Below are 27637 nucleotides of genomic sequence, written 5' to 3' on the forward strand. Positions count from 1 at the left end.
TATAGGATTCTGGATGACAAACTAAGGATGACATTTCTAAGGAAATGTGTACAAGCTAGGGGAAAAAAAAATAATCCCTCTCCCAAAAAGCTTTAATCTGTTCAATTTCTGGGAAGTATGCAAAACTCTTAAATGCAGTGTGCAGCTATCAAACTACAAGAGAGCTTGTGCAAACTTTGCAGCTAAGCGTCTTTCCATGACCATATGTCTTTCCATGAAAATGTATATTGTTTGAATCAGTAAAAAAAAAAAAAAAAAAAGGAGAAATGAAAGACAAAGAGACAGAAAGGTCAGTGACTGATAAATCTTTAATATAAAAATTGTACAAGAATTTTGATACAAATTACAAGAGGTATTTGGACAAAGTATGAGTAAAACTCCATTTATATCCCCAAAACCTTATGCATTTTATGCAAAAGACATACTGTAGGACAGTTACAGTACAGAAAATACAAGAAAAGAAATGTCAAATTAAAAACAGGATTTTCAATTCCCTCAGACTACAAATGGAAAAAACTTGTTTAGAGTACATACAATATTTATGAAGCTACCAATGTACGATTATTAGATCAACATGATGCAGTTTTTTGTATCCCCTTGTACAGCTATATTCTACAGTGCATGCTTTGGTTCTGCAGGCAGGACAGCAGAGCATTCACGTTTTGTTCACGTTGAGATCAAACAGTGAAAATGAAAAGCCTCCTCTATTCCAAACAGAGAAGGGCCTTTGTAAAAATGTCCATCAAGCCTTGACTGCGCACTTTCCTATGCCTGTCGGGGGAACACCAGGAACACGTCTTGACAAAGTCCACCAGAAGAAGTCTAGCTTTGCAAAACAGCTGCAATCTTGCCATTCTGTATGCATCAGCCCCTTTGCCGCTGTTGGTGCATCACAGGGTGTCACGGGGGTTGCAGCTGGGCTGTGAGAGCCCTCCCAGGCCTGCTGAGAAAGGGGCTTCCAGGCTTTATGCCTCTGTGACTGAATACACTGCCAGCCCCCTAAGAACCCTCAAATACATGAAGGTTCAAATCCAGTTTATCTCCGTTTACATCTCCACGTGAACCCCCAGTCAGATTTCCATCTTTCCATTTCAGGAGAACTGAAACACAGCAGATAGCTACATAGCAAATCACCATGTTTGACCTTCTCAGTTAAAAGCTGTTAAAGGAACAACTGTGCCAGTGAGCAAGAGCCTTCAGTCAAACAATGAAACTCTAAACCCCTTTGACCACAGGGGTAAGCCCCCTACAGTGAGTTATTCGTAGGGACAAACTGCAGTACTCTGCTTGTGATAAGTAAAAGTGTGTAGAACTTCAGCCAGGGTAAATTTTGAATGTGTTCAGGGTTCAGATCAACCTATTTGTGCACCTATCACACATACATTGCACTGGAACACAGGTCACTCTTATAGACTGGAGGAGAGGCAGAAGGATGAACTGAGAACACAAATGCTGCTCATCAAAAAACAGCCACATTCTGAGAAAGGAGCCCCATATGACATAGGAACCAAAGTGTGCACAAGCAGCATGCTGAATTTCATATTTATAAATAGCTAAATGAGATACACAAAAACAACATTGGCCATTTTATTAATTTTGCCAGTTTCCAAAAGGTGACCATTTTCACAGATGGAATGCATAAAACTATCCAAAATGAAGAACACCAGGAGGATGTGTTACTTTTCTGAGAGAATTTGAATGAGACACTCTCTTGGCATAAGAGAAGAAGGGGTGGAGACAGGTGAAGAAAATGGGAAAATTAAGACAATGGTTGAAGATTGTACAAGGGTTTGTTAAAAAATAAAGTTAAAAAAAAATCCAAATGTAAAAATATAGTTGAAAAATAATTAATAAATCAGCCTTAGTTTGTACAGCTTAAGTGGCCCTATTTACTCCATAGCTCATCGGGTAAACTAAGAACAACATCCCTAGAATCACAATTCATGTGGCTTCTGTACCATTTAGCAGTGGTGATGGGGTGGAGGGAAGCATTCTGCCCCATCAGTACAGGAGAAGGGGTGGGGGGACGGGAATGTAGACCATGTGACAACATCTTGAGCTGGATGTGATGATTGCATAATGCTCCCCCGCTCAGGTACAGACACACGCATGCACAACTGCCACTGGTGCTCCAGAGCCACTGTTCATAGCCTCCTCCATTTCGTGACAGAAGTGGACAGGTTGTGATTAACTATTGATGAGTTTGCCATCCTAACTGTGCATTATCCTCTGATTATTCTCAACCTTTTGTTTGACAATGGATGCCTTATAAAATCTTTATGCATCACTTAGCTACTCTTGCTCTCTCTTTCTTCTCTAGAAATATAATTGCCCTGGATGCTTTTCTTCATTTTTCTAAGATATTTGTCTCCAAAGGTTTGAAGGGAGCAGTATACAAAATCTGTAGAATACCAGAAAAAACCTCTCTACACATTAGATATTTGCTCACTCATGCTTCTTGTGCTTTTAAGTGCATGAGGAAATATATATATCTATGTAATGATGAAAATGATATAATTTTGCTCACTTGTAGTCTTCATTTTAAGACTCGTTGTTCTAACACTGTGTTTGTTTCTCCTTCTCTGTCTGTCACACTCACACTCACATACATACACACACACATGAAGTACACAAATAGTTTCTTCAATCAGAAAGTTCTCAGATTCCACAAACAGTCTCAGAAATGGTACACCAAGAAAGGCTACCCAAGCTCATCATTGCAGGTCAGCTCATCCAGCTGCTTCCACCTCCGTCAGTGCCATGTACACATGGAGTTGACAGGGGAACAGAGTCTGGGCTCAGCCTTTAGACTTCTGATACAAACAGGCCTCAGGAATTTGTCTGCTGGTTTCACCCTTGTAGCTTCTGATGAACTCGGAAGGAAAAAGAGGGAAAAGATCAGTGACCTTTGACTGGTAAAAGATCTCAGCATATTTATAGTGGGCACCATCACCTCTGTTGCAGTAAACATCAAATTACCACATCGTGCTGGAGACAGCATTAGCATCTAGAACCAGCAAAGAGGAGTTGCAGCCCACCAGTGTCATGAATCAATCCAAAGATATGTTCAGGTCTCCTCGTCTTGGGCTTTGCCTGAAACCTGTCTTTGACTACTGATCCTGCAAGGAAAGCACGCTCCAGCAGCTCCTCTGCCTACTTGAATTTTCAACTGCTATTCAGCAATCTGTCAGCACATAGTATAAAGGAAGGGGAGTGGCTGGAGCCAGGTATGCTGGCCTTCATGCACTTACACAGCACATGGTCTCAAGTTACTTCACTATAAAACTCTCTCTCTTCTGACAGCCCCATCTGAGAAGCACTTCTGGAGCCTGTATTTTTTGCAGTGTTCTTGTAAATTAAAGGATAAATCAGAAAAACTTCCTCCTCGTATGAGGACAGCAGATTGTATCTCAGATATGTTTTTCTAACAGAGGTTCACACTGACCTCAGCAGGAGATGTTTCTATCACAGCAGAATAGGATAGCTGGAATTGGCATTCACTATAGGAATGCAAGAGGATAATATTGCTCTCGCATTGACGGGCAGGCTAAACCAGTAAAAAAAAAAAAAAAAAGAAATTGCACATCCTATTTGGCACTGAACCTATGAAGTAAGATGTAGCAAATTCACATGACTATTTCTAGCAGGCACAGTATGGCTTATGCCAATACAAAGCAATTAGTTGCTACATAAGCAGACAAAAGTGCCATTACAGACAGTATTTCTCAGCTGACCTTTTGCTAAGAAGCCATCTTGTTACTGTCTGCCTGATAGCTCGATAGAGCAGCCACTGGCAGCCTTGTGCTTCCCAAAGACAAATCAAAGTGCTCCAGATGGGACTTCCTTTTGCTCACTGTAGATGTGTGTGTGTGTGTGTGTGGGGGGGGTGTATGTCAAGAAATGGGAAGGGAAAGCCTGGTTCTTACACTCAATTTCGCCTTCACAAGGGATAAACAGGCAATTACACATCCTTTTATATTTGATGGCCAAGTGCTGAACTTGAAAGCACACTATTAGTTTGTGTCCCTTCAGGGCCAGTGCAATAAGTAGCCAGGAGAGCTGGGGCTAAGCAAGAGAGGGTGTTGTCTGCTGTTAGTGTGACAGTCATGTCAGCAGCATTCACATTACTGGAAGGTAATAAAGTGACAAGTAAGTTATTAGAAAGATATGAGGTGAAATTGAACTGAAGCTTCTTTCTGCTCAGCTCAGTTTTTTTCCTGCTTTGTAATGGGCCGCTATTCGTTACAAACCAAGCCTTGTCTTGAGATCTTATATAAAAAAAGAAATATTTATTCTTTGCAGGAAAGGTCACATGAATTTACAACATTACACTTTAAAGGAGAGGAATGGGAAAATAGTTTCATGACAACTACAGCTGCTATTAAAAAAAACACAGTGTCATCATAATGAACAATAATACTGGCAAAAGTCAGAGGACTTGTCAAAAACATGTCCATTTTTTAACCCTTTGGTGGTCCAGAACCATTTTCCTTTAAGTGTCAGTGCCAAACATAACAGCAACAGTATCGGGATATACATGATCAATACCTCAATCAAAAAATCAAAGTTGTCATTCAACATCATGACTTGAAGAGAGAAAACAAGCCTGGTTATCTACAGACTCAAGATAATATTACTTACTCTACTTATGTAAAATAGTTGCTGCTTTACTCTGTTACAGCCATTTTAAAGGCAGTGATAATGCTGCAACGTTGGCAAGAAGAGACAGAAACCATGGGACTGGAACAGACATGTACTTGGGCAAACATGTGGTTGAAAGGTTCAGTCCATCATATGATATTGCTCTGTTCATGAAATAAAAATAGGTATGGAAAAGAGTTCCTTTTATGTCCCTACAGGACAGGAAAAAAAAGCCCAACTCATCATGTGGCAACTGCAGGATACACTGATGCTTATCTAGCAAAGTGACTACAGTCACTGTTTTGTTGAGTCACTATAGCAGCAAAGTCCTTTTCTTATGTCGCTATATAAGAAAAAAACAAAACTAAGAAGGAACTGAAAATACCAGCTGCCATCATGTCTGCCACTCCCCTTTTCCCCAAAGAGAACTGCTGCCTCCTTGCCCTTAGCACTGACACCTTTGCTTCTCTTTTGAAATAAAGAGTTCTGTTAACCCAAAGAGCGAAGTGATAAAAACATTCTGGGGGCAGAAAAAGTAAGTTCTGTTCACATAAGTGGCACAAAAAATTTAAAGAAGCATGTGCGCACTCCTAGACCAAGCACTTTCTCTCTCTTATTCTTTTTCCTGCCACCAATGTTACTGAGAAAATGTGCTGCAGAATCTGAGTACAAATACATTTCTGAAAAGATGCCTTATTTTCTGATGGCAGCTGACATCCTTAAGTGAGAAATGGGTCCATACCACGCACTTTGATTTTAAAATATCATACACATTGAAGGAGAAATTTTTGGAACTAAATCTTGAAAATGGGTTCTATTTCTAGAACAGATCAGACCTTGAACCATCCATCATGTTTCTGAGCTTTCATGATACCCACAGAGCTCTATTAGTTGTACTAGAGCAGATGAGTTGAGGTACTGACCTCCCCTGGCAGCTACTTCACTGTTTAGGACCTGACTCTACTAGTTTTCTGAAACAGTTCCTTTTTTGGGGATGGAATGGGAAACGCATAGATGATGGAAAACTTATAAACTTGTGGAACTGGCAGAGAAAGTACACTTTCATTTCCACATTAGAAGGAAGGGAAGGAAGGAGGAAAGGAAGGAAGGAAGGAAGGAAGGAAGGAAGGAAGGAAGGAAGGAAGGAAGGAAGGAAGGAAGGAAGGAAGGAAGGAAGGAAGGAAGGAAGGAAGGAAATACACTGAAGTTTAGTCACAACAAATATGGTGCACAATTTCTGCTGTGTAAAGTATCTACGGATCCCTAGTAACATACAAATTTTACAAGCTCAGTCATGAAAAGCCTTTGAGAGTTCTTTAAGAGCAGTGTCCACGTGCTTTTAGGCTTTTTAATCTATATGTTCTACATTTTGTCAAACTGAGTTGTGACTTAGTAACAGAGTGCTTGTACCTTTTGTGCACGACTACAGTGTCACAACAGAGTTAACTGCAGTTTAAAAGACAAAGTTAAAACTCAGCCATAATAAAATGTACCTGGTTGAGATATAGCTCAGAAAAACTGACTAAATATTATAAGGTGTGCAAAAATATGTATGAGTTAAATTAGCTCTTTACTAATACCAGCTAATTAGTCCTCACAGGAGCATACTTATGGGCAAACCCCATGATTTCCATTCTTGTCCTTTGACTGCTGGTTTTACTTCCAAATTGTCATACAGGTTTTCAAAAGATACCTAGCAATTAACCATTATTATTTCCTGAAACACCACCCCCCAATGAAAAGAAAAATCCTAAGCAACCTCCAGACAAGTAGTTCTGTTTCTAAAGGAGGTTCAGTACAGTTATTTCCCAATTGCAGACAAAGCTTTTTGATATTTACAGAAAAATACAACTACCTTGAATAAACAAAACAGCGAAACAATGTGGAAAGAGTGATGCCAATAACTACAGGAACTGAAAAAGAAGGAACTAATTCCATGTAAAGTGAAGAGTCTCTTCCTCAAAGTTGGTCTAGTTTTTGTTAAATGGTTTAGACTGACAGGTTTGGAAACTAAAGGGATAGCTACAGGTTTGTGATAACACAAGTAATTGCACAATACTTGTCATCACACCGCTACAGTCATGTCCTGTGCTGAACAGATGAGATGTTTGGTCATTAATCTTATTGCAGTCTGGGTCACTGCTGAGATCACTCAAAAATGCTACTTTCTGTCAGAAAAACACAGCCCTTTTAAGAATTTTTCAGATAATGTCAGATGATACAAGTTCCACCACAGGGACAATTCTGATAAACACAGATTCTCATAGAGATGCATGGTAAACAAGAAGGAGGAAAATGCCATTCAATTCAATGTAAGTGTATGTGCTTTTCTAAAACAAAGACTGTTCCTACATCAGTATCACTAGCACTGAAGAAACTACTTGATTCGCCTAGAAATAACAGTGAGTAATATTCTGTCCCTAAGACAGAGATGATGACTTAAGTAAAATCTGAATGAAGTTAAGAGTAGGTGTGCTGAGCTTCTAACAGGTTTTGGAGGTTTTTCCCTGCTTCTTTATTTTTTAGAATGTGTAGTTTCATTATGGTAATAAACAGATTTTTTTTTTTAATTTCAGTAATCTACTGAATTTATCTAGTGATGATGTTTAAGTTTCCAAACAAGTTTACCAAAACCATTTGAACTCTAACAGAAACAGAGTGAAATGAGAATGATGAACAGTGATTCATTAAGCGGGAATTATTTATATACCTCAAATGTGTTTTTCATTAAAAATGCTATTTATTTATACCGTACATACTACAAAACAGTGGGTTTTTTTCTGTATATATAATTCATTTTTTGTTATTTTGTTTTTCAGACTTTCCATATTACTTGTACCTAATAGCCTGGGAGGAGACATGAGAGTGCAGTACAGACAACACTACAAAGGTTCATATGTCTTGGAAGAATGCATCCTTACTGTTCTAATTTCCCTTTCTCACAAACACACTGAGCTTGCACAACATAAAACAAAGCAAAGCAGATCTCTCCACTCAATTTAATAAGGCAAAGTAGTTAAAATGTTGAAGAAAATAAAAAAAAGATGAAAGAAAAGTGTCAGTGAAACAGCTTGGTGTTTTGCTATAAAGTTTCTTTTTGTTAAACCAGAAGGTAAATTTTCTTTATAATTTCTGTAGGATCCACAAATGTTTTCAGGGCTTCATCAGTGTACAGAATCAAAAATTATCAGAGGCTTGTAACCCATAGGAACATAGTGAAAATTCATTTAGAACAATTTTTTCTTTTATTTTCTACAACTGGAAATACTGATTTATTAGATATTGATCCCTACTTTTGGAAACAAAAATACTGAAATGAATAAGAAGTACCAAAAAAAGGAAATCCATATTAAGAGTTTCCTCTAGAAAACATAACAGGAGTTAAGTACTCAAGTGGACATAAAAAATAAGAATAATCAAAATGCACAGCAAAACAAAACAGCAACAAGCTGAAACAATGCAACATTTCTGACTCTTGGCTAAGAAGAATAACGTTCTCAGTAAATACAGAAAAGGAACACATTCTCACTGAAGGAATATTTTATTGTATGCTGAAATATCCCTTGGGTTTTTGTTTGTTTATTTTTCATTTTGCTTTTGTTATTGTTATTGGTTTTGTAAAGAAAAGAGTCTACAACACACATCCTAATGGCTTTGGCTGTAGACTGAACTTATGCAAATACCATCACTCATTCAGAATGTTGTGGTAACTCAGGCTGCCAGTGTGGTTTTCTGGCTCAAGCAACACGTGTGAACACCAGAAACAAAAAAGATTCAGAGGGCACCCTCTCTTTTTCTCTGCCTTTCTCAGCTGCTTGCTCCTTCTCTGTCTCCTATTCATGCTTGCTGTCTTGCTCACAATCTTTCTTGGACTTTTGTTTTTTTCTGACAAATCATGCGAGTGAAACACAAAACATTTACACAACTAGACATCCTTTTTTTCTGGCCTCTAATTTTATCCAAAGGGAAAGTAACCCAATAAAAAGTCCAGCTTATGTTTTCAGAGCTACTAAGTGCTTCTGCCATTAATTTCTTTTGATTGCTTCTATAAAACATGCCTTAATCATACTACAGCACTTTCCATTGCAAAAAAGACAACTTTACAGAACAACATAGTTAACATTATTTCCCTGTTCCTTTTGGTTTTTCTTTTAAACACCACAAAAATCCAGGCTATAATAAGAAGCACACAAAATTATATTCATCTTTGTTCTGTGACAAGTAGTATCAGCATTTATATCCCCAAATACTATGCATGTTTGAAAAAAAAAGTTTCTACTGGTTCACATGACACAATTCTGTTTGGTTTTTTTTCTTTTATGCAACGCAGTATATAAGGAATAAGGATGCACTATTGTTTCTAGTAACAATTGGCACTTGAAAAAAGCACCAAGAATTCTGTATTTCACTTTACCCCTTTTCCCTCCCCAGTACTTTTTTCGTGTAGTCCAAAAACTACAACTGTGGTAATGGAGAATAACTACATTTTCTTTTTTTCAAAACGTGTGCAAAGTTGGCACTTTTGTATTAACACTAAACACTAATACTCTTTGTTTGGCATTCATGCCCTCATACTGACCAGATCGCTTTATCTAAGTGTATTTTTTAAAGACACTTACTGAAAATATGGCAATAGTTTAAAAAAAAAAAGCATGGATATTATTACACATCCCCTTGTAGTGTACGAAAAAGTGCATGACTGGAATTATGTAATAGTACAAGACAAAAAAATCTGTATCAAATCAGGTACTGTAAAGCATGCCAGCACCTCTGTAGTACTTATATCTAGCAGGTAGTTAAAACAAGACTGTGGTTCTTTTAAAAATGTGCATTAAAGCTAACATAAATGAGTAGAACTAACCAGCAAACTATTTTTCCTGCTTATCTAACAGCTGAATGTAACTGTAAAAATTAAGCAAAAAAAAATAGAGTTAAACCACCATCAATACAATTGTTTTACATCATAGGCCTGTCAAGGCTCAATATATATATACAAGTGTAACAGCCATGCTTAGTAGAATGTTATCCCCAATGCTTAGAAGACACAAATACAACTAAGTAGATTGTTTTTTCTTTCTCTTTTTGTTTGTTTGCAATTTTTTTGTGTGTTTTTGTTTTGGGGGGGTTAGTGTTTTTTGTTTTTTTTTTTCTTTTCAGGCAAAAGTCACAGGTAGGACAAACTGTCTCTAGAGATGACCAAAGAACATTCTAACAGAACTAGGGACAACTGCAAGTTTTCTGTGGCTTTGGGTTTTTTGTTTTTGTTCGCTTTTTTTCTCCATGAAGGACCTCTTCTCCCAAATTAAAGGTCCCACCTTTTTGTTTCTATCAAAAAAAAAAAAAAAAAAAAGGGAAAACAAACCCCAACAACCAACAAAGGGGGAAAAGCACCTGGTGTTTCTTTTGTTAAAAAAGAAAAGAAAAAGATTATATATATACTTATGTATATATATATATGTATATATATATATATATATATATACACACACACATACATATAAAGGGAGACTGTATATGGCAGTTCAGATATAGTGGGCCCTCTCTGAGAGCTGGCATTATGCTGTGTCCATCCTCGAACTAATCTACTGATGTGAAGGGAATGTTTTTATGCAGATTGGGGTTCTGACTGTGCCGGTTTCGGCTACGAACAGAGGAGAACATCATGTTGCACCCAGGGACTTTACATTTGTGCATTTCTCGCAAGTGCACTGTTTTATAGTGCACTCTGAGGGTTCCCTTGTTGCTGTACATTTTGTGGCAAATGTTACACATTATCCCACCGTTGCTCACCGAAACACTGTTGAACATGAGGGATCCTGGGACATCGGTGCCCATACCTACAGCTAAGGCAGGGGCATCTGCTTTGTGGGCAGATTCCCCGCTGTCACTCGCTCCATCGATGTCATCCAGGAGAATACCCTCATCACTTCCTGCATCAGATTCTCTTGAGGAATGGATACTGCTGCTGGACTGGATGCTGGAGGTGGTGCTCAGGTCTAGGACCATATAGTCTTCCGCCATGCCCCTGCCATACCCATTCATATGGGAATCCTCAGTACCAGCAGGTGAGGAGGTGTCTTCCCTTATGTCAAGCCCCATCTGATGCTGAGCGCCATATATCTTCACCAAAAATTCATCGCGGAGGTCCTTACTAAGAGAAGGCTGTGAAGTGTCCAAGCCCATGTCATCCAGTTCTTTGGTCAACAGTTTACGGTGCAGGTTTATGTTAGCACTGTGTCTGGGAAAGAAAGAGGGAAGGGAGAGAAGGAAAAATGTACAGTATTTTTGATTAAACATACAGTCATTAAACATCAAATACAAATTCTGATTTAGCAATAATTTATCATGAAAATATCCCCTATTCATGTTTCTTGCAGATTTCAGCCTTGTTATAAGTGAACAAATTGCAACATAAAAACTAAACAAAACAAGCAATTTACCCTCCCCATATTTTCTTTTCAGCTGCTGCTCCTCAACATTAGTCCCCAGCAGCAGCTACAGCCCTTTTATTTGATATTTACAAAATAATAAACTGCACTAGGAGAAAATGCAAAATGCACTTCTTGGCTCCTGAATCCCTGCTGACCTTCCTAAAAGCCTTGCTTCAAGAGAAAAAAATATTAATATACAGAATAGCTGTGCGTGTTTCTATCTGTGTCTAAATCCGGATCTGTATCTATATATATTTATATATACATACATATAAATATATCTTTATATATATATCAACTCACATAAATCTGGAAGTGAAATATAGGAAAAGAATAAAATAAAAGGTAACTGACTGATACATAGTCAGAGGTCCCAATTCTGCTAATTTAATTATGCTATAAAGGGATTCAGAATTGCGCCAATCCAAGATGGAGAACACTTGAAGGGTTTAAGAGAACAAGTCTCTGAAATCTACATGTAAGTTTCTGAAAATCTTAACCAAAGTCAGTGGTTCCATCCTTCTGGGTACGCACTGACACTTTTCCCTGTACTGTGTCTGATGCAGTGTTGACTGACGCAAGCAGTGTAATGTTCAGTAAAAAAACCAAACTACTAATGGCAGTGAGAATTTTGCCCCAAATCAATCAAAAAATTAAGCATGAGTTTTGGTTTAGGTATTTGCTGAGGTCACTGCAGATGCTCAAGAAACACTGGAAAACTGTTATTGATGGAAGTGGTCTTTGGATCAGATCCCAAAAGATGCAAATTAAAATATTCTCAAACATTTTACAGGAGCTGGGCCTTTGTTCTCAAGAAATAAAGCTCTACATTTGGAAGCATTGTAAGATTTTGGGTTAGTAGCTTCTAAAAATAGCCCATTATTTTAAATACTGCATTCTACTCTCCACTTTTGACATTGGCTTTATTCATTCATTGCAGTAGAACATCACTGATTTGCAGTAGTGAAAAACAGCATTTACTGAATTAACAGTGCAACCAACAAAAAAGACAGACTTCAAAGACCTCTGACCACGGAACATGCTTGTTTTGTTGAAGCGCTTAAGAATAAGAAATGTGTGTAAAGTTTTCAGTATTAGAAAACTTTAGGGTTCAGTTTTTGGAATGTGCAGCATTGCTGAGGAAATGACGATTTTTCGTGACAATTTTTTATTCTTTGGAGGGTGACTGGATTTTCAGACCAGCAAAAAAAAGAATTAGCGAAGTTCTACTGCATAACATTCTGTGCAAGCTGAGGACCCAAACCCGCAATTTACAACATGCAGACTCACCAGTTTGTCTGCCCATTATAAATTGCAGATGAGAGACCAAATGTAGGAGGGAAAAGAAAGGGGGGGTGGGATGGGGACAGGGCGGGGAGAGAGAGAGAAAGAGAGAATTTTAACATAGGAATAGTTTAATTTTCAAAAAAGTACTAAGTATAAAACTGGCATGGGAAGACATAACAATGATCAAATATTTTACAGACATTCAGATCCTATAGTAACAAAAAAAGGGAGAAGAGGAACAATAGCTACTAGCAATATTTCCTTATTGGAAGCTTTTATTTTAAGAAACCCTTTGAAACATACCTCTCAACCAGGTAGTTAAGTCCCAAACATGGTACAGCAATACAACGCAGATAAATAAAGAAAATGCAAATGTAGGAAGATTAAATTGATGTGGAGTTAATTTCTGTAATTTTCTATTACTTACTTTGTGATTCATCTATCTGTTGCACATAACTTACGGGAATAAATAAAGAAAACAGCAATAGAAGTGATCTGTCCCACTCACCTGCAAATGCAGGTAACTGTTATCTGACTTAACACTGACATGCACTTAATTGAATTATGTCTGCTTGGGATGCAATTATTCCAGTAAGAGGGTGGTCTAGAATGGAAAATTTCTCTCCTAATGAGAGAGAGTTGAGAGGTATGGGCAAGGGTGGAAAAAAGTGGAGAGCATTTCTTGCTTTTCTCCCACATGGGAAATACTCTTTTTATGCAAGCAAGTATAGCACTATTGTTTTTTTGAGGTGTAGAAGTGTAATTATGCATATCCCCACACTGCACTTAGGAAGGCTGAGCTTACCTTGTGATAAGATCAGCTTTCTAATCTTTTGCTAAATTGAGATCACAAAAGAGAGAGAGAGAGAGAAGAGAGGAGAAAAGAGAAAGAAAGGGGGAGGGGGAGGAGAGAGAGAGAGAGAACAAATTCACATTCCAATCCAGACAAATCTGGTTAAAAAAATAATCTGAAACCAATAAAACAGACTTTAAAAAAAGTCTTGACTGTGAAACTATTGTTGTCAGTTGTAGTATCACTTATACTGCTGTCCTGATGGATACTGACTCAATCACACTAGATGGAAAACATAAAGCAAATTAATCAAAGCATATTCAGAGCATCCCCATTATCATCCACAAATGAGTTCTTAACAGATGCATGCAGTGTGCACATACACGAATGATAAACAGTAGTCCTGATGGTCTCTTGCCTTCTTAGTGTCAGATGTTATGTAGCTCCACATGAAGTTGCTAACTGCAGTACAAGAAATGTTTACTGTGAAGGCCTGTCCACACTGACCAGTGTTATTAAATGGCCATACAAGCACATTTGTGCTTATCATCTCAAGGATAACTGTGAACTATTCATAACATATTCATGTGTTTACTAATGATTTCTCCCCCTCTCTCCTCTCCTCACTCCTGTGGTATGGGAATTTGTTGCAGCATAGAAGCTAGTCAGGCTACCTGTAACTGTGCTGACATGCATTCATGCTTACTATTTGCTTGGTTTGCTGCTGAGAAAAACAGCAGTCAGGCATGCAGTGAAAATAACTTCAGCATTCACTGAACAGAGAGATAAGAACAAATCGCCACATTAAAGAGGGGCCACTGAGCCCCAGATAGACAGAGGTCATTCTAAGGAAGACCAGTGTAAGGATGCAATCCCTGCTGATGCTCTGATAAGAAGAGAGGCCTCCCTTATTCAATTCTCACTTACAGCAGTAACAATCAGTAATCTAGTTAAAGTATGTACCAGCTCATAATATCTGTCAGGCAAACGATGTGCAGAAATGTGCGGACCAGTTCTGGCACTCTGCTCAGTAGTGTCCCTTTTCCGCTGTCAGCACTACTGTTGGATTCTCCTAATATAATTACATTGACTTTTATTCAATTAAGTGCCATTCCCAGCCTTAAAAAGAAGGTACTTTATCAATTGATTCAGGTGTAATGTAATAATAAAGATGAACTCATGGTAGTGCATTAGCTCTGCTCTTCATAACTTCTGAACATAGGTTCATTCATAGCAGTCGATTTCCATTATGCAACCACAGTTCAAAAGAATTGATTCTTTTACTTTCATTTCTTAATCTATTTCACTTGTGTTTAATAATGTTCCTAAATATTATATGTGAAAACATTCTGGTAGGGATGGGAGGAACAAATTGTAAAAAAAATTCACGTATTTGGATACTGAAGTTTTGAAATCTTATAGCAAAACTGAAGTCCCAGACCCCTTTCTCCATACCAAAGTGAGATACTCCATCCTAATCCAACTCTTTCTCCCCTGCTTTGTCACTCCCAAAGCCTGGAAGTCCCCTACCAGCCCCCAGCCACTGCTAACCACTCTGTCATCTTGTTCATCTGGTCCTCCCCACAGCACCTGCAGTTTTTTTGCTTCAGCTGTTCTGCTCCCTGATGTGATTTACAATGCTGCTTACCCCTTCCTCCTCCAGATACTGCTCCCAGGCATGTGTAAACAATGGTCCCTGAGTAAGCTGAGGCACAGCTTGGGCAGAGTAATTTATGCCAGAGCATGAAAATTGCCATCAAATAGGCAGAAAATACTGAAACAAAATATGCCAAAACCAGCTGAGCTTCAATGTGCCATGGCTTCATTATTCCGCATGCCTGAGCTAGGCAATTTAAGGACATATCTGGTGTCCTTTGCACTTCACTTCATAGAATCATAGAGTCATAGAATAGATTGGGTTAGAAAAGACCTCCAAGATCATCAAGTCCAACCCCTGATCCAAATCCAATTACTATATCATGGCACTTGTTGCTGTATCTGCAGGGAAAAGAACTTAAAGAACATAAATGATTGGTGGAGGTATATATATGTGTGTGACAAAATGAATTATTTGACCTAATTAAATCCTTTGAATGACTCTGGACATCTTAGACTGCTTATTTGTACATAAACTAACAAAATAGCATTTCATGCTCCTGGGAGTGGGAATGTTGCTTAAAGACAACTGGTGATTGAAGTCTTCCAGACAGGAATATGAGATCAAATGAGTTAAGCTAAAGGCATATCTCAGTCGGCTCCAGTTACCATACCTACGCCATCCTATGCAACAAGGGATGGTGAAGAGGGTGACTTCTGAGAACACTAGGTGTGCCATAGAATGTCCAAACATCAGTTTAGCACTGTACTAGATGCCATGTATCCTTAAAAATAAGTATTTTTCCAAGATGTTTTCAAATATAGCTTATTGTGGAAAGGATGTTTTAGCAAATTCTCTTTATTTTAGGACCCAGAATCCCTGACTTTTTCACATAATTGTCTTTCTTCTTTCAAGTTACTATTCATGAACTAGACATATAGTGGGCAAAAGTGTGTGCAAAGTCCCCACTAGAGTGAATTCAGCCTTAAGAATGGATCAGTGCTGCTGTAAGCATGATGATGATAATGATGATATATGTGAAATCTGTGTTTGTGGTGAAGTGTCAATGGTATCCCACCTTCCAGTTCACCACTGCTCTTTGAGATACAAGTTTTGGTAGCAGTGCAATGTAGGATGCTGCAGCAGTTACAGCAGCTCTTTGACTGTGGGCATGATCCCAATCGTGGTAGTATTTTCCTTCCCTTGCGAAGCTTATGGAAGTATTCTACCATAATTAGAATTCACTGCGGGTTCCACCCTACCTACTATTAGCAAGATTCTCAGTGAGAGATGCACTACTCACCAACAGAAGGAAGGGGATTATAAGCCTAGGAAATATGGTCAATTAAATGTACATTCTATTTACACAGATCATAAATCTGGACTGAGTTCTCTTCAGCAGTTTCTTTCTGCCTGTCAATGAATCTGATTTTGTTAATCTTTCCATTTGTTGGAAAGAAAAAATGTAATTGCCACTTCAGTTTAGTTTATTCTTATCTAGTCAGGTTTTTTATTTCTTTTTGAAATGAGTGAAAAGGAATTTATCAGAGTACAATTTGTCCTGGCATAGAAATTGATATAAATTCTATGCATGACTTAAGTCCAGCTTTGGATGCACCATGGCTGCAGTCCTATCTGCACTGGGACAAAACTCATCTCTGATGCACACAACAGAGTTAGAGAATTTGGATTATAAAGAGCACTGTTTATTTAAAGTCAAGTATGACAGAGGGTACAAACCCAACTACATGAAAAATTGGGTTCAGTGTGTTGTTCACAGTTCAGGACAGGACAGGTTGTTGAAAAAGATATACAAGCATCATTTTCTTAATTATTTTAGCAAGAGAAAAGTATGATTATTCTTAAATATTAGGGGATGAGAAAGATAAAGAGACTGACAATGAAACAGAATCATAATTGTTAAGGCAGTCAGTTAGGGACCAAGGAAACCCACTTTCCAATTCTTGATGCAGTCAGACAGAAGGGCCAAGCCGACTGATGTCCCACTCAATTGTCTTAGCTATTGGCCCCTTGCTTCTCCTTGGCCGACTGTAAGTGACAAAGTTCTCTGAATAAAATCTCAGTCAAACATCAAAGTACACTGTATTGTTCATTAATATTCTAAAATGATCTGTTTCAAAATTTCCATTTGTATCCCACCACAACCTTTCTTCCTATGTTTCCAAGAAAGCCACTATCCCAATTTCTGATACTTCAAATGTTCAGAAAATGCCTTTTCTGGCAAACACATGATTTGCTAAAGTAATAACACCCAGCCCTACCATTCTAACACTGCAGAGAAATCATAAACAGGACACCACAGCATGGGGCCATCAGTCTTTGTTCAGATTTGCTTTAAGATCAGTAAGTGATCCCAACATTAAGTAACACAATAAAATGATATTTGGATACTTAATGCATTAAAAGTAAACATAAAATTATTTTCTGTTAAATTATGTTTTTTCCAAGTAATAGTATATTTTTTTAAAAGAAGATAGAAGATACTATTGGGTTACAATCACCAGCAGTTTGAAAAAGGTTCTGTTAGAAAATCAAAGCCAGCACACATTTATCTAGTGGTTTACACACAGATCAGCAAACCTTTTGTTAAAGCTGGATATGGAAGTAACTGCTCTGATTGTACAGGCTCCACAAAGGCTATCCTCCTGCTATACTTAGTTTAAAACTACGCTCTATCAATCTGGTTTAAAATATAAACAATTAAACTTTCATTATTCCTCTTATGAGACTTTTTCCACACATATTTTCAGCTCAGTATTCAGCCTACATTTTTACCTGAAATGAAATGTTAAAGGAAAGTTCTCTTTCTTCCTCTTTACCTCAAAGGCTGTCAATTAAGCTTTATGGTTTTGTTTTAAAATTTCACATGATTTTAATTGCTAACACAATTTGATAATATGGCAAAGTGGTCTTACCTCAATTTCATGTCCCTTTCCTGCTTATTTAAGCCTGAAATGCATAGAAAGGCTCAGAATATGCAAACATAACAGAAAGTAAATGCAGAATTTTATGCTTTCTCAGAATCTCTAGACTGGAAATGCAGAATCTCTGCAGACTGGAAATGCTGAGTTTCATGCAGCTAAAATCAAAGAACCAGTAAGACTCTGGCTAAATATAATTGCACATATTTATGAGAAAGATTGGCCTCAATTCTGATATTTCTTCAAGAAGGAAGTAGCAATCACTTCCCTAATTCACTTAAAAGAATCTACAATGAAACAATTCCTGGAACTTAATTATTAATAGAAACTGTTAAAAAATATTTTCTCAGTTACTGCTAATTTTGCCACTCTGTCAGTCTTTAATACAGGGTTTGTTTTGTTTTGTTTTTCAAGTAAAAAGAAAAAAAGCCATAGATCTAAGCAAAGATAATACTGGTTTGAAATCCTGATCTGACCTAAATTATAAAATCACATTTATCTGAACAGGTCTAAGGTATTGGACTGTACATTAGTGCTTCCATGTATTTGATCATGTTTAATTTGGCTCTAAATGTAAGGGGGAAAGTAGGTATAAGGGCTAGACTGCAGAATGAGTCAAGGCAAAACCACTATACTACCCAATGAAAACGAAGCATTTCTACATGAACGGGATAATAGAATCAGTTCTTGAGGCTTTAAATTGCATAGAATCTGGAAATATTAACATTTCATAGAAAGAAAATCCGAAAAGTAAAATACAGTTCAGCACCTATTAAAAAAGTAAAAAAACTCACTACTTATTAAATACAGGAAATAAAGGACAAGCAAGTTCTTGCAAATTAATGTGGAGCCCAGTCATTTCAATCCCTTCCAATATGAAGCAAATCACTCACACTGGTCACGAAGACAGCTCCCTCTACACTCAAATTATTCACTTGAAGATAAGCTCCCATCAAACTCTTTAGGGGTTTAACTAATTTACTGCACAGATACGGCACGTCTGTTGTAATAACAGGTAGGATGTATTGGGGTCGACCATTTATCAGAATTAGACTTCTTTTTTCAATTCACAGTGAATTATGCTGCCTACACTGCTCCTCTTTCTCAGAGCTTCCCATCCCCTTACGGCCCCTAATGTGGCAGGCAAACAAAATTGACAGTCTCATCTTGTCAACAAGGGGTGATTCTCCTGAGAAGCCATTTAACTTTGCAGAGGAAGCAATGTATTAATGTGTCTGTCCCAGGAATGTTAATCATCTTCAAGCTCTCTCTAACTTTGACATGAACAAAATCACCAAATTTGTTTACTAAATGAATCGTAATATGCTAATAAGAGAGCATGACATATATGGCAAAGCCAAACAGATGGTTTGTTTACTCCACTTTGCAACTTTATAAATGTTGTAACTCTGAAGATGTTAGTGAGAATTATTGGTTTACTGGCAGTGGTAAACGTCTTTTGCATACTTAATCCACAGTTAACAGTCAGAAAACAATTTGTCATCACTGAGGAATGCATAAAAAATGTTAATGCAGAGATAGCATTTGGGAAGGCAGGATAGCTGACTGTGTGAGTAAATACTCAGGTTAAATGTGAAACTGATCTCTGATGGCAATGTTTGCTACCAAATAATTTTTAACGTAAAATCTGTCAGGTTTGGGATTCTTGAAAGGCCCAATAATTCAGTACGTACCTGTTGAGGTGTTGAGTGAGACAGTCCTTATGGTTTGAACAGAATTACACTTCCACAAAAGCTGTGTGTGCTCAGAAGCACCAAGGCAAGGTCATGTCATATTCTTAATATATTACTATTGTTGTCCATTAAAGATCAAAAGATATTACAAACAAAAAGCATAACCACTGGCATAGTTGCCAAAGTTCACTCAGAAATGATCAAAATTGTGTTGCAACACTTCAACCTCTCACTTCACTAGCTGCCTGGAAGCAAAACAGACTCATTACAGAATAGCCAGCACTCTTTGTCTAATATCTAGACTGGTTGAGAAAGTTTAGAACAAAAAGATTTGTCTGACAGAATATTTCCTAAGTGAACTTGGTGTAGCAATGTTACATGCATGAGAAGGTCATCATACATATGACGAAGTCCTCTGATGGAAATAGCAGGTGCTCAGCACCACTGACGATCAGTCCAAAGCTGTTTCTACAGTCCACAAAAGCTCTACAGAAAAGTTTAGCTGTGCAGATGATATACACAGAGTCGTGCACTGCAGTCATGTGCTAGGTCCTCATCTCCACTCTGCTGAAGTATTTTGCTGGTCCTTCACACAAGGTGTATTTTCCCTTAAGAATACTGAGCCAACATCCAGGTAGAATCTGTTGCCAAACTGCATGCATTAACATTTCTTTTCCAACCTAAATCAACTAAATGTTACATATTTCAAGTTTTGTAATCAGAAGCTTTCATCCTTTATTTTATTTTACAATTCCAACAGCCATGCAAAAAATTTGATAATTTTGCATGTTTTTACACAAACAGTTCCTCCAGTTCAGCAACCCATTCATGAATTTTACTGAGCTTCAAGTTTTAGTAAATGCAGAAATAAAGAGAAAACTCAGTCAGAACTGCTGGCTTTCACCAACTGTGCTTTCAAACCAATTCTTTTCTCTCAGATATTGATGCACAGCAACACATTATCTCATGATTTGTATAGTAGGTTCATACATTCTTTACTGATTGCACCTGAAAAGTTCAAAATCACAATAAAACCTCAGTTCTAGGGATAGTTTTGTACATTTTCAAGTTCCACAGCAAATCTGTAAACCATTTAATTTGGTCACAATGCAATAGTAATTCTCATTCCCAATATTAGTTTGTCTAGAAATGCTGATTTATTTATACACTACCAGAGGAACTATAAAATCAAATATGATGTGGCAGTTCAACAGTGTTCCTCTATTAGTAATTTTACACTACTAAATAAGTATCCCTATCAGGTCAACTGATAGCTGATTATCCTATAACCTCCTTTCATCGATGTCCCGACTCCTTAGTAATTTCAATCCTCCGAGATTCTTCCATACATACTATTGTCAGCAGTTATTAAATTCTCAACTTTTTACTTATCCACAAGAGACTGTGCAAAGATATCTAAGTTCAGCTTGCTGTCCAAGGATTATTTTGGAAGAAACATTAGTGGCCGTCCCAGCCTGGTGCTTATATCTCATTTGAAACATCTACTCATTCCTGACCAACGAAGAAAATCTCAATAAAGGTACTTTTACTGGTTTAACAGCAGCGAGCTCCTGGGATTGTCAAAGTGCTCAGTCTTTTCCGAGGAGAGAAGGAATCAGCAGCTGAAATATAATTAACCTTCCATTCTCAATGCAAACTGCCACGCAGAGGAGCTCTGCAGTCTATTAGTGAAGTTATAACGGCCAACAGGCAGAGGCAAAATTGGTCAAAAAGTTAGCTGCTGCTGTCATATTTTTAGAATTATGATTAATGACACTAATAATGTGGATGATTACTGATATGTGTATCTCCTGCAGTTTATCATATTGCACTGGCTGCCTACGTCCACAATAAACATGATGCTATCATTTACCTCGTTATTGAAGGCAATCCTTCTCTTGAAGGAGCACATTCTAATTACTTTGTAATGTTTTATGTCTTAAACATTTTGCAGCTCTGGACCTTGCCAACTGTTTCATGTCTACCATTGATTAATTACAGAATGTTTAATCAAAATTTAGAACCTAATGCAGTCATTTATGAATGTGCTGAAGTGCCAAGGTAGTTAGGCTGCTGTCCCAAGCTTGGAGAGTGCTGTGTTCAAAATTAAATCCCAGAAATGTAGAGGATGCCAAAGATTTTACCTTGAGTGATGTGAGTAAAAATCTTACTTCAGTTGATGAATGAGAGGCGTCCACCCAAAATGAGAGATCTTTCTTATGCATGTATGTGCTTGCATGTTCCATCACATTTTTCTTCTTCTTTAAATGTCTTCGATTTTCTCTTTCTGCCATTGTTGCAGCTCCTTTACAAACCTTCCCTCTACTAAAGCTCTTGCTAACACCAGTCAAGAAAGTGTAGTTTTGAAGTGGTTAAATGAGTGAAAAATAATTTGCAGAGACAAATACATAAGTTTTTTTTTAATGTGGATTTTTATGGTACTGTCATACAACCATTCACCGTTGAAGTTAAGTGTTTTTTTAATACCATTACTGAACTGCTGAAATGGATGCTAATATAGCTTGGAGTGCTAATGTCAAATCCTGGTAATAAAAAAGACAGACTGCTGAATGAAATAATTTCAAGTAAAAAATAGAACAAAAGTGCTCTCACTCTCGCTCTACACTTTTATTGAATTGGGACTGACTGAGTCAATTGCTTTAGAAGTCTGTAAAACACAATTACTAGTGAGCTGACTGACCCAGCAGTGCCCCTTCTGTGACAGAATAGACTAAAAAGGCTGCAGAATTAGTGCTGCTCCCCTATCTGGCTATCAGACCTCAGAGACATCCAGTACAGGATCTGTTATCCTTCCTGCCAGGGTCTTTCCTCATGAAACCTTGGTTCTCAGTCTTGCATAATATATCATCTGTGTGCATCTTCTTCTTGAAACAAGGGCTCATTTACCTTTTCTGAGAGGGAATCCAAATTCTGTTTCTATCCATTGCATTTTTAGATCCTTATCTAACAACACAGCTACATGTATGTCTTTCAGTATACGCGTCCACAGACACACACACATAAATAGGTGTTTAGGCTATTTTTATTTCCACATTTTGTGTGTAAAACAGAAAAGTACAATGTAAGATTTATAGGCAGCAAAATTAACTATGTCACGTTTGTATTTTCCTTTGTAAGTGGCTAAACTGTAAATGCTTTTTTATTCTGGCATAACAAAGAAAAGGAGAGAGAGAGGGAGAGAGAAGAAGAGGGATAGAAAGGAAAAAAAATATATTGAACTTTCCCCTAGTTAATAAAATAAGCAATAAAGTTTGGAAAGCACTAGAATCAAAATCAGCAACATTGGAAATAACAACTTTTAAAACTTATAGTTTACATCTTATGTTTCATATTCATATGTTTGACACAGGCATACAGCTTAGAGCTTTTTTCCCTCTTTTTATTCAAAAAAAAAAGGCAAAAAACAGTGACAGGAAAAGATGTTTTCATATTACAATCCTATTCTTTCTTTCTCTCTCCCTGCTCTTTCCCCATACAAAATGAACCACTTTATACACAATGCTAACAAAGTTCTGCACTTCTTTCTCTTTTATGAGAGTGTACATTGCTGGCAAACCTAAAACTTCTTCATTTCTCCTCCAGGTCCATTTATATAAAGCTTGAAAGTGCCTTATGGCAAAACTGTTAAATTATTTCTTAGACAGATCTTTTAAAGCAATGCTTTTTAGGGCAAGTTTAAATGTGAAATAAGCTCTTGATTAAAAAAATAATAATAAAAAAAAGTTTCCTTAGCACAAGGCAAACTGTTCTCTTAAAGGATGTTGCTGGAAAGTAGGAAGGCCTACAAAAAACCTTAGATTTTCTTTACAATTGGAGGGCTTAAAACTCCTGTCAGAAAATATCCAGTGTTTGCCATTAAAAAGTCAACTTGTGATGAGCCGTAAGTGGTATCTCACCTGAGATATTCCTGTGTTACCTCAGGTCCCAACAGACCACCTGACACAGCTCTAGAGGTATCATTAGGGAATGTTTTATGTGTAAGTGCTGGATGTGAATGAATGGTTCCTACTGTAGTACCTACAGCATAACATCATGAATACTGGTACATGATGTGTGGCACTGCTTTCCTGAAGATACAAAGGAAAACAAACTATGAGTACTGCAGATCAGGATTAAAGAGTAGTAAAAAGCTGCGCACAGTGTCTTGCAGTGCACTTGAAGTGCCTATGCAGTGGCCTCTTCCTTGACACTGTGGAGCACTTAACTCTCTTTCATAACTCAGCATGTCTTCCTTCAGGATCACCCTGAGGTAAGTAGTTAGCAGTATGGTTATCTTTACCCTTAATTGTTCCTAACTGAACAGTATATTCCTGCAACTACAGGCTCTACTTCACAAGTTTGCTATTGCTCCCTGTCCTATTTGCTAACCCCTAGCAGCCTGTAGCCATAAAAAGATGTATCAGATTTAGAGAGGTTGGGCTTTGGTGTTTCTTTTCCCCAGAACCTATAAATTATCAACTATTTTTGAGTAACATATTTTACTAAGACATATTTCATTGGAAAACACTCCCATCTCCCCTGTCTCACTACCAAAAGTCTACCTTGTCAAAAAGCAATGGAACAGAAATCCAAATGAGCTTTGTTTTACTATACTCATCACCTGCTACATAATTCTATTTCAAAAAGTATTTTGAAATGTCTGCTTCTGTCTAGATATACTGGTAGGACTATCATAGTGTCATCCAAAAAAAGTGTTGTAGCTATCTGAAGTTACCTACTGATAAATTTTCTCCCTTCTGGGTTATTTTTTTCTAGTCATTCCTAGGACTTGCCTCACTAGTTTTTGTACTTTCAGGTAAACTTCATGTTAATTTGTATACATCCCAGCACAATCACTAAGTTTATGTTCCAGTGAATGAATTGGCTCAAATCTAGGGGAAAAAGCAGCAGCATCATCATTAAGGGCAGAAGAAAATGGCCTCAGCTATCAGTAATCTTTGGTTAGGCTGTAAAATCTGATGTAAAGTTTGCTTCTTCAGTTGAAAGTTTCTCTTTTCAGACATGCACAGCTGACAAATGAATGTATCATGAATGTATGTATGGGGGTGTTTGCCTGCCTACTGAGTGTCTCTTTTTTTCATTGAGGGCTGTAAATCCAAAGGGCAGTAAATACACAGCTATTCCTGCCAGAAAGGTGTCTCCCTCACCCTTCATCATTTCTCCCCAGACTCCTGCACCTAAGAAGACTACAACTCTCAAGCTGAGGTGTCTTGTTCCATTCAGACTTTTGGAAGTAGTGCCCTGGTGTTATCTTCTATCTGTAAAGTACAGCTTCCTTCACATTCAGCAGAAATCTTAGAGGCTTCCACTGTTAAGTTGAAAAGAACAGCCAGAGCCTTCGTTTGTAGGAACTAATGGGGGCAGATATTTTGTTTACCCTGCTTCCAAAAGACTCTAGGGTAGATGGGATGTCTCTGTATATGGGGAACTGCTTTACATTTACTCAGATAAGTGGAAAACACTCAATTTTCTCCCAATCTCTGGAGAAGAGTTTTGGTTCTTCCAGTTATTTCCTAGGAACCTAGGGGCAACCAGGATATTATGATAAGCATTCATGTTCACAGTCCAATCTTCACAAATAACCTTTTTCACCAAACATAAAATACACAAAACTTACACAAGAAAATTGGACAAAACACATTAAACATTTACATTATTTGTCACAACAGATATCAGGGGAAAATATCGCTCAATGCATGTTTTGCTTTTAGCTAGGATTTTCAATGTTTTACTTATGCTTCCCACCTATCTTAACCCTGGTGTAGCAGTTTGTTTAAATAAGCTTTTCAGGCCACTGACTTATTTGCAAGTTCACATAAAAATGAGACTTCTTGAACTGTACAAGAAACTGTACTCTCCCTTTCAAAGAAATACCCATTTGTGTACCAAACCAGAACAAGATCATGAAGACAGCAGGTTGTTTTAAAAAACAACAGCCACCTCCAATTCAAACCCAAAACAAATGACTATATGTAGACAGAAAAAAAATTCCTTCACACCAGAGTTGATCCTTCAATGTTTACTCACATAAGTAGCCACTTGCTTCAAATTATTTATTTTCTTTTAAATATTTTTTTAATCTTATGATGAAACTGGTTCTATGTATTTTAATTTTTAATTCTGCTTCTGTTGTTCATATTGGTGAGTATGCAATATGACAAGCAGTCTCTGTTCAATATGACTGTTCATGGAAGAGGTCAGATTGGTAGATTTGTGTTAGAGGTGGCACAAAATGTTTTGATGCAGATTCTCTTGAGTAAGGAAGAGTTATGGGAACATTAGCAATGACCGACATCTTAGTGACTCTGCAAGAGAAAACCTAATAGTTCACTCAAATGTGTTGGATATGCAGCTAGTCTCTTAACGAACTTCATCACATCCAAAAACAGTAGAACAGGTGTAAATGTGTTTATATTTTAAAAAATTATCAGTATAATTTTTGTCTCTTGAAAAATGGTTCCTAGGACACCTAATGTCTTAAAAATTGATTTCCCTGTTGTTGTTGGAGGAAAGTCAAGTTGCGTATGACAGTTAATTGTATTTGGGGAAATAGAATAATAATTATCATGGACTGGTGCAAAGTGGCTTATTTCCTGGAGCTGGAATTGAGTGCATTTAAAGAAAATAATTCTCTAAAAAGTTATCTGTAGAAGGTTCCAAGCATAGTAGGATGATGAAAAAATGGATACTGTTGTATCAAGGAGGTGATAACAGGAGGCAGGTAGCAGCTTTCTCACTTCTTCACCTCCATTGATAATGTATGCAGCGACTAATCATAGGTAACTGATGTTAATTTATTCAAGCACACCTGTACAGGGCTGGAAATCAGGTAATCAGACAAAAAGTATGTGTCTGGTTTTTCAACACAGCTACCCAGAGGTCTATATTTGCACAAATTTAGTTCTGGAGACATCAGCAGGTTTTAATAAACCACCTACAGATGTCTTGCTCCATATAAATTAAGGAGTTTATGTTTTTAAATCTGGACTGATTTAACTTGCAATCAGTGGCATGATCACACCTGGCACCAATAGTTGCCTCATATTTATTTATAAATCACCCTGAGCAGATATTATTTTGTTTTTAAATTTCTTCATGGGGCTCAATTACCTTTCTCATCTTGTGGAACACACACACATGCACACACGTATATGCATGCATGCTCACTTTGTCAGAAAACCTAAAAGACAAACCTGCACAATTAATACTCCCACTTAAGTAGCAGACAGCCAAAATGAAAGGTTTTTGCTTTGTTCCTTTGAACAGGTATACTGAGAGTTAATTATTTTCCATACATTGAGAGAAAGCAAAACATGGTAACATATTGTTACTAATGCTGTGCCCTAGCTTAAATACCACAGATTCTAATAGTGTCAGTACTGAGGTGAAATAGGGATTTAGCATGCACTAAGGCTGACTGAAAAGATGGCTGCATTTCTCCTTAAAATCTTACCACAGTTTCTTGACAAGACTTACTGAAAGCAAAAAGTCCACCTGCCTCCTGTTTCATCAGTGGTTGTGACCGCAAAATTCTTGGCTCTTCCAGGTGAGAGACCAAAATGAAGCCAACTGCTCTAAGTTGCACCTTCCAGATCTTCACCTCTGCATTGGTGTCCTCTTTGGTCAGCAAATATCTAGTCCCTCCTCTTGTCCCCAGCTCAGGATCATCCCCTGAGCAACTGTACCTCAGTGCTGACTTCAAGGACCAACCACATCTACCTTTTTGTAAGACCAACTCAGTATCTGCTGGAGCAGGACTCACAGATGAGGCTGGGAAGCAGATCCTAGGGGAATCTAACCACTGCAGCTACAGGCCAATTCTCCTCAATCACAGAACACATCTCTTCCAAGTCCAGAGAGAATTCACACCACAAGGACAAATCTTTCCATTCAAGTGCACAGTTTGTGCAGGGACTTCTCATCTTACTCTTTTCCATCTAGTAAGTTACTTGAAAAAGATGTCTTTCTGTTCCAAAGGAGGTTTATGACATTGTTTCTGCCTAAATTTTTAACATGGTCTCTTTTCTTATTTACTTCCCATTGCATTCTTGCAACAAGACCTAGCCTGAACAATATACCTTTAGAAGAAAGGAGATCTGAAGTAAATACAGAAACAGAAATGGATGAACAGCTAATTCACTAAGTGACTGTTGAAGAATGGAAGAAAAAGTGGTTTACTGAAGTTTAGTGCTTCCAGGAAAAGAAAGACAAAAAGATTTCTCAATCTGAGA

The 27637-nt window shown here is 37.6% G+C and overlaps 1 protein-coding gene across 2 annotated transcripts in view; it reads right to left on the reverse strand.

The window, feature by feature from the left end:
* Positions 1-333: 333 nt before the first annotated feature.
* Positions 334-27637, reverse strand: part of BNC2 (basonuclin 2) — a 299095-nt gene continuing 271791 nt past the window's right edge. The window contains exons 5-6 of one of the 2 annotated variants that reach the window (XM_018080995.2): positions 10479-10879; positions 334-2865 (exon numbers count right to left, since the gene is read on the reverse strand). In XM_018080995.2, coding sequence (XP_017936484.1) covers positions 2753-2865; positions 10479-10879 — 514 coding nt within the window. In that variant the 3' untranslated portion in view covers positions 334-2752. Of the gene's footprint in view, positions 2866-10090; positions 10880-27637 lie in introns of those variants that run through there. The other variant, XM_008934775.2, reaches the window with a different exon arrangement.

The sequence above is a fragment of the Manacus vitellinus genome, unplaced genomic scaffold (assembly GCF_001715985.3).
Source record: "Manacus vitellinus isolate BGI_N305 unplaced genomic scaffold, ASM171598v3 scaffold_50_pilon, whole genome shotgun sequence".
NCBI lineage: Eukaryota > Metazoa > Chordata > Aves > Passeriformes > Pipridae > Manacus > Manacus vitellinus.